General features: G+C 31.1%; 1 protein-coding gene and 1 long non-coding RNA gene across 3 annotated transcripts; one reads left to right on the top strand and one right to left on the bottom strand.

Moving 5' to 3' along the window:
* Window positions 1-718, bottom strand: LOC115876430. The gene is made up of 3 exons (XR_004049145.1): window positions 573-718; window positions 267-461; window positions 1-208 (listed from the first exon to the last, which is right to left on the bottom strand). It is a non-coding gene; the product is annotated as an uncharacterized LOC115876430 (long non-coding RNA).
* Window positions 719-2,009: 1,291 nt separating this feature from the next.
* On the top strand, window positions 2,010-8,382 carry LOC115876571 (caveolin-1-like). 2 transcript variants are annotated; one of them, XM_030892387.1, is made up of 5 exons: window positions 2,010-2,185; window positions 2,266-2,331; window positions 4,510-4,594; window positions 5,597-5,776; window positions 8,011-8,382. In XM_030892387.1, exons 3-5 carry the CDS (start codon window positions 4,535-4,537, stop codon window positions 8,221-8,223), a joined length of 453 nt encoding a protein of 150 aa, XP_030748247.1. In that variant the 5' UTR covers window positions 2,010-2,185; window positions 2,266-2,331; window positions 4,510-4,534; the 3' UTR covers window positions 8,224-8,382. The 2 variants fall into 2 exon arrangements, with proteins under 2 accessions (XP_030748247.1, XP_030748245.1); XM_030892385.1 differs by having other exon boundaries at window positions 2,010-2,331.

Raw genomic sequence — 8,382 nt, 5'->3', positions numbered from 1 at the left:
TATTGGTACAGTATAAACATTATTATATATTTCTTATTCAAAAATACAAAAGGAAAGTATAACATTAAATATATGTACAAGGAAAAGCAAACTTATATTTTAATTGATTTTTTGGATCTTTCATATTTTGTCTTCGCATGTTGAATTGTCTTATTTATGATTTCAAATTCCTTTTCGCTAAAGTTTTGAAATCTATATCCAATCATTTCTAAAGTAGTAAAAATAAAAACAATCAGTTGTAATAAATAAAACCATGAGAAACTTACCTCTTGTGACAGTAATTTGAGGCCCCTTTATGTTCTTATTTTAAACATTTCAAATGATTATATCATTAAAAAAATATTATTGAGAATATATAATACTGAATATTATTTGTAATCGATTTTATCATTAGATTGATATACTCGTATCCCCTGGTTTTATCCATGTTTTATCTACTTCAATTTTTAGTTGGCTAAAAGCTAACCGAAAACATAAAATTTAACTTAAAACAAACTAAACAAAATTTGTTATACTTTCATTCATGGCTACAAACAATATTAAAACACACATAATAATAAAATTATACTTACATTTACATTCATTAAAATCTCATTCGAAAAGCATAAAACTTGATACCAAAAACGTAAAAAAAAACAAGTGCGTTAACCTAACCTAACTTATACGTATGATCGAAAAAAAAGCGTCAGCGATGGCTATGAAAAGAAAATCGCTGTCATTTGGCTTTTTAAGACCCGTTCTCAGAACTGCGACTGTCACCAGCGACACGACAAAAGAACCAATCAGATTTGTACAAAATTCAAACAGCTGTCAATTTTAAATTTAGTACAGCTCCCATTGGTCATTTGAAGTGTCAATTAGTGTCGCTGTCGACACGACGCATTTCTGAGAACGGGGCTTTACAGAAACTAAAAAGTATACTTAAAGCAAAACAAATAGGATAAAAATAGATCCTAAACAATCGTTAAAGAGGGATATTAACATTATTTGCTTCTTTTATCTCTTTTTACGAAATATATTTAAATGTGATTGTTAACCTGGTTAATCTAATGATCCAACCGTTCGTAATTAAACTACCAGCTGCATGATTACTCTCAGCACTGATCTTGGAACAGCTGATTAGTAAACTACCTAATCTAGGATTTTAATTCCGAAAACCCCTTATGTCATAATAAGGCAACTTTCATCTTTTTTATCTTCTGATAGACAGCAGATATAAATGCTGTGGTTCCAGAATTATCAATGTATTATAACACATATTATACAAAAACTTTACTTATAGCGACACATATAGAGACCAAAACAAACATATCGATTAATACTCTATTATTATACACGTTATGGTCATCAAACATTTCGCAAATATCACGATATAGAGTAGCGCTTACACTGAAATAAATAATGGTTACAATCAGCCAAGTAGAGCATATGAAAGAGTTTCTATCTAGCTGTAAAGTTAAATTAAACATAACCTAAAGATAGTTGTTACAATCAGTTACAATCAACAAAAAAGTTAAAGGAGGCAAATTACCTTAGACAAGGAAAGAGAAAGGACGAGTAACACAAAGGAAATTTTGTGACAGTTTGCCACCACGCAACTTGACGCATAGGCGTATCCTAAGGGTATAATACGTTATTGAAGATGTGCCAACAAAACAGTTTTATTTCAATTTTTATTAATAATTTTAAAGATTGATTATAATATTATTAATAATAATAACATTTGTAGTATACTTTAACAATATAATGACACAAAAGATTTTAAAATATAATTTTATCGATATGTTGGAGAGTATGGCATTTTAATTTTATAATTAATAATTATATGTATAGTTATTGAAAAAAAATGCAAAAACTAATGGTTTTATTTATTTTAACTCCGATTTTTTAGATTTCCTGTACATTTTAACCTTTTTATAAGCTTCTCAAAGAAAACAATGAGATATAGTTTATAAATACATTCAAATGTTTACAACAAATAATAAAGTTATTTTCTAATAAACTTAAAAATTAAAATTAGCTGTTCCTTACAGATAAAAAAATAGATTTCGTTAGAGGGTTTTGAACAGGATATAGCTGAGTAGAGCTTAATTAATAAAAACCGTTTCAGTTAGTGGTAGTCTAATTTCTGAAATTTAAAATCACTTTTCTAGCTTAACTAAAGCCTAGGCATATTTCTTCGAGTGTAAGTGCTGGAACTTGTTGATATTCATTCTTTCGACCTTTTGAATAAGTTCGCGTGCAGCTTAATGGCTTGTATTTCAGTACGGGGGTGAATATTCTGACCAAGAGAAAATAGAGCAGATTCTAGAAAGCCTCTGGACGGTGTAGGTTCTGTGTAACGTAGAAAATGCATTTTCTTGTAATTTAGAACTCATTTATCAATATACCCATGGAATACTGACATTTTAGATTATTTTTAAAGATGTACCAAATTTTTAAAGAGTACAGATACTAATATTGTCACTATAGTTCGTTTATTTCATTAAAAAATAAAAAAACTGTTTAAATATTTGTTAAAGAGAACCAATTAATATGATTCCAGTATTCAAACTACATTAATTGACTGTTTGCGTTGATTAATAATAATTGCTCCAAATACTAAAAAACTAAATTATTTATATGTATTAGACAGTGTGGTAAAAAAACTAACACCTTAAAAATGATATTTCATTTTTTGACAAATGCTTATTTATAAAAACAGCGACATTCATTTTTATAATTTATTATTATATTGATTTCTAGCCTGTACATTTTGTACATTTGTTGTTTTAAAAACAATCTAAAATGTCAATATGCCATGAGTATATTGATAAATGAGGTCTAAATTATAAGAAAATGCATTTTCTACGAAAACTTGCCTAGGGATGTCTTGAAGATGACTTTTTTTGTCCCATCTGGATATCCCATAAATATCCTCCTCTGGCTTTTGGATATCCCTAAGATATTTACTATATCCTTGGTGGATATCCTCAAGATATCTATATAGGATTGTGTTGTGTTATATGGGAGAAATATCTACAACTGAAACATATTATGTCATAATAAGGCAACTTTCATATTTTTTATCTTCTGATTTTATATCTGCTGTGGTTCCAGAATTATCAATGGTGAACTCATATTATATAAAAACTTTACTTATAGCGACACATATAGAGACCAAAACAAACATATCGATTAATACTCTATTATTATACACGTTATGGTCATCAAACATTTCGCAAATATCACGATATAGAGTAGCACTTACACTGAAAAAAATAATGGTTACAATCAGCCAAATAGAGCATATGAAAGAGTTTCTATCTAGCTGTAAAGTTAAATTAAATATAACCTAAAGGTAGTCGTTACAATCAGCAAAAAAAGTTAAAGGAGGCAAATTATACTCTTTTCATAAATAGTCTGCCAACTTACGATCATTTGCATTTTGCATCTTTTGAAATCTGCTTACTTACCTATAGATTTTCCTTGTCTTATGTAACACACATCGTCATTGAACCTTTTCTTAAAAGCGATATAAATGTGTGCTTTACTAGTATTCCAGGTGCGTCTTAAAACTGGCTCACCCCCCTATAACTTTTTTATTTTTTCAGATAAAAAAACGGGATTTGGTATGTTAGTATATGACATGAATTAGGATTGATTGATGTATTCAATTTTTTTAGTCAGTTTCTGTTTCACTCCTTTTTCATTCCTTAATTCATTCATAGTAAATGTTCAAAGTGACCAGTGTGACCACCATTCATTTCAATGTAGACATCTGATCTTCTTCTCCACGATCTGCGTACCCTGTGGAATATCCTTGTTGCTGTCCGAATTTGATTGGAACAGTCAATAATGCATTGCCGTAGTTGCTCTTCAGTATTTTTCGGCACTGAGAAAACCAAATATTTTTAAAACCAAAAAAGGTTATTTTATTTTTAAAGCAATAAGATGTTTTAAGAATCATGAAATTTTGATTTTCAAATTAATTATTTAATAACTACTTGGTTACTTTGGAACCGCCATAACTTTCATAAGTTTATGTTGATTAACCAGTTAGCAACCCATCAGAGCAAACTCTTTGTCTTCAATTTTCTCGAAAACCATCGCTCTGGGCGATGTGCAACAAGAGTACCTTTTTTGTAGAAAAGAGTATGAAGTTTTCAAAAAATGAACTCACATGAAAATGGTTGAATAATCTGAAAATGATGAATAAAAGTTTTTCATGTGGTCTAAACTAAGTCATGATTAACTTTATAAATTAACAATTCCTGATTTTGATCGGTATCAATTCCTTAATTAATAAAAATCGTTTCAGTTAGTGGTAGTCTAATTTCTCTTTTCTAGCTTAACTAAACCCTAGGCATATTTCTTTGAGTGTATAAGTGCTGGAACTTGTTGATATTCATTCTTTCGACCTTTTGAATAAGTTCGCGTGCAGCTTAATGGCTTGTATTTCAGTACGGGGGTGAATATTCTGACCAAGAGAAAATAGAGCAGATTCTAGAAAGCCTCTGGACGGTGTAGGTTCTGTGTAATAACGGCGAACAAAATGTCCGGCAGGGAAGACTTGGAGGATAGAGATCCAAAAAGGATTAACCAACATATTCAGGTAAAAATATATTAATTGTCTTTTTTTATCTTTTCCATATATCTATAAGAATAGGATTTCGATAAATAAGTAATAATTTCTTGTAATATTCCAATGAATTTGTTGTTTTTGATAAAAATTAATTAAGCTTGCAAAAAACTATGTTTATTTAAAACTGTATACCCAATAGCATTAACACGATACCAATGTGTCTTTTTCAGATACTAAAAAATTTCATATAATTTTTGTTTTCTATTTATTTATTTATTTTGCCATTTTTTGCTGAGATCTTATCATCTGATAATCTTAACACCGTGTACATTAATTTTCAGAATTAATTATTGTGCTGAGTTTAGAGGTAGAGAAATAAACTTTACTGAAAAATGTTATAACTTCCTTAAATTTATACAAGGGTACCAAAAAAATGCTGATCTATTTTTAAGGATTTATTTTATATAAAAACTTCGTTATTTCAAACACAACACCCTGTATTTTTTTAAATAAATCAATGCAGAGTCAAATGCTCTTTCAAACTATATTAAGGTTTCCTATACGTATCTAGCTCAGATTTTGAATAAAAAGCGATTTTTAAATAAAATGGCAATCCAGATGGCTTGTGTCGCCATGGCAATTTTCTATTGGCAGTTAGTAACTATTTTCAAAATCGACATTTGTTTATGAACATTATTATTTTTAATTTATACAAGTTCACTTAAATTTACCTACAATAGTTTAATAAGTAAGTATTCATTATTTTATCAAAAAAATTAAGCAGTATCTGCTGGCGGAACGAATGGATATATTACCAGTGATTTTATTTTGTGAGGAAAATTGCTTCTTGGCGTCAAGGGATTATGCTCAAAGATATCCAAATAGGAATCTTCCTGATAAGCGTTCCTTTGCAATACCCGCGGCAGCATTATACCTCTCCAACAACACATTGAAAGAAAAGCACTGACATTGATATTTGACTACCAAAAACATTTATTAATAAAATGTAATTTTCTATTTATTTTACACCAGGTGGAATGGGAAGACATTATTGGCGAGCCTCAAACAATCAGAAGCCCAGAATGCGCTTGGTGCTTGAGCAAGCATTGTTACCATTATTCCAAAACAGGATGTTTCGTTTGCTTATCAGTTTTATGCGCACCATTATATGCTTGTTGCGCTGGATTCTCGTTTGCCATACTACAGTTTGAGGTAAGCATTTATAAGTTAAAAATAAATTTAAGTATAGTTTTAGATTTTTCATGAGTAAGAAATAAAACAAATAAAAAATAATCATAATCAGATAGTTTGATGCTTTTTGGTTTTACCTCAATAGGTAATTGTTACCTATCACCTAGTAATTGTTAATTTTAAAGTTTTTAAGTTTAACTTGATATATGTCATTTTAACAGAACATCAACGATTTTTAATAGACCTATCTGTTAAAGAAACTAAAGTGTTCTTGAACAGTTGTAGTTAGATATTTTAAATAGTCTTTTCCCATACAGCACACTTCGTCCCAGGGACGTACATTTTATGTCCATTTTACGTCGGTACGTCCCGGGACCAATTAGGGACGTACTATGTACGTACAAAAGTGTACGTACATAGTACGTGCCCCATGTACGTACTATTTACGTACATTGTAGGACTTCACTACGGACGTACATGCGAGCAGGGTTCGGAAAACTACATGTTACTTTTAAAAACTACATAAATTACATTACATGTAGTTAATGTAGTTTATGTAGAGGGTGTAGTTTATGTAGCCTATGTCAAATATCAAAGGTTTGAGGTGAGGTTATAATAAGTTGAAGCTTTAAGAAAACATAAGAAATATGGCTTTAAATTTAATATTTACACATCATATTATCTCTATTACACCTCATACAAAGGAAAATTATTCATAATATCAATACATAGTTTATTAACGTAGTTTTCAAGTAGTTAATGTACGGGAAAAGACGTAGTTTTTGAAGAAAAACTACACGTAGTTAATCAGGTAAATTACGTCTTAATTAACTACTTCCGAACCCTGTACGGACGTACATGTGAGTACGTACTACGTACGTATCTTGAAAATTTTGTAAACGCATTACAAAAATGTTATTTAATTTTAATATCATGACTGGATTATTTTGGTCAGATATACCCAATAATAATGAATGGACTGGATCAGTGGATCTTTTCTAGGCTAACGTTAATTCAAGTCACTCTAACCTATCTCTACTTCTTTTATTAATAAATCTAACCCGACCGCTATAAAAAAATGATTTCCTAAATTATCCAGTGACCATAATGCATGACAGCCTTTGAAGAAATCTCATGGGTTAAAAATGCAATATATTATGCAATCGAGCCTAACAGGAAAATTATGCAGTCCTATGTTTAAATTTCCCGCTAAGTTATTCGTTCACATTCGAGTCTTGTCGGAATCGGAAGTCGGGCGGTTTCTAATTGCGTTTTCGATTGGCAGAGCTAGAGCGCACGTGCGCACTCAGTGTAGTTCCATCTTTTATTAATCAACGTAAAAAAATAAAAACAATACACTGAGTGCGCACCTACTCCGATCCAGTTTTCGATTGTGTATTGTGTTGTGTGTCATGGTGGCCGTAGGTTGTTTCGCTTCCACCTTGTTTTCTTTTGTTGTTGCCTTCGTTGCTCGTTGTTTCAAGGTAAGTTAAAGTGTAATAATATAATGTGACTATTTCACCTAGCACAGTCACAACCTCGAATGATTGAGAATCGGTTCATTCAATTATTTTTAAATATCTATCAACATCCAATAAAAGACAGAGTGCGCGAAGGGTGTAGTTGCCGGATCGAAACCAGACTCAGGGGTGTATCAAGACATAAGGGATGACCCTGTACCTGAGTTTTTGTATTAATAAATATTTTAAGCTGACTTCCACTGAATTATTTCTAATTAAATTCCTAGGTCGTATACGTCGTTGAAAAATGTACGTCCATAGTACGTACATTGTACGTACTTTCGATCATTTTACGTCCAGTTTTGGTCCGGAACAAAACATAAAATGTACGTACCTGGAATGTACGTACATGCGACGTACATAGAACGTACATCGCCACGTCCCAGGGACGTACAGAGCGTTGGAAAATGTACGTCCCCAGTGCGTACATAGTACGTACCTGTACGTACTTGTACGTACCAGGGACCTGACGTTCGTCCCAACATTACGTATCAGGTACGTACATAGTACGTACCGTGGCTGTATGGGTTTATTGTTCTTTCTGCGTTTTTTGCTTCCGATGACCGGGAGGACCTCCTGCAACGTTAAGCATTTTTTGTCCTTTAGTCAAATTTGTATTATTAGTAAAATACAGTTGACAAATTGGTCTCTAATAACTGTTTTATCTTGCAGATGTTCTTACAGTGGCAAAATACTCAGACCAGAGACAGAGATAATTCTTTTTTTTAATTTCAGCACATTTGGTGTTCAGGACCCTGCCTAATCCTACTGAAAATATCTTGTGGTACAATAAAGAAATTTCTCCAATTATGTACAGAGTCAATCATGATTCCTATTATGGAGGCCATAGGATATCTCTTCTCAAAGATTCACATCAGGAAATCAAACATAAGCAGTGATCATTTAGACCAGATAGACATAGAAAAAAAGAAAGTTCAAATAGTCTAATGATAGGTTTGAAAGTTATAACAACTGCGTTCTTCCGTTTAACCACTGCTTCTCTTGCATAAAAAATATCAAAAATAAAATAATAAATACTGATGGCTAGTCAATACATATCACAGCATTTATGTATATTTTTATTATGTATTTCATATAATATATGTA

The sequence above is a fragment of the Sitophilus oryzae genome, unplaced genomic scaffold, assembly GCF_002938485.1.
Source record: "Sitophilus oryzae breed Bouriz unplaced genomic scaffold, Soryzae_2.0 scaffold_1436_pilon_pilon, whole genome shotgun sequence".
Taxonomy (NCBI): domain Eukaryota; kingdom Metazoa; phylum Arthropoda; class Insecta; order Coleoptera; family Curculionidae; genus Sitophilus; species Sitophilus oryzae.
This window is presented reverse-complemented; position numbering and strand designations above follow the sequence as displayed.

Excerpts from the sequence above, each read along its gene's own strand:
- LOC115876571 (XM_030892387.1), top strand. The coding sequence starts at position 4,535 with ATGTCCGGCAGGGAAGACTTGGAGGATAGAGATCCAAAAAGGATTAAC. Across the intron at positions 4,595-5,596 it reads GGATTAACCAACATATTCAG|GTGGAATGGGAAGACATTAT; the intron begins GTAAAAATATAT and ends ATTTTACACCAG. Across the intron at positions 5,777-8,010 it reads TTGCCATACTACAGTTTGAG|CACATTTGGTGTTCAGGACC; the intron begins GTAAGCATTTAT and ends TTTTAATTTCAG.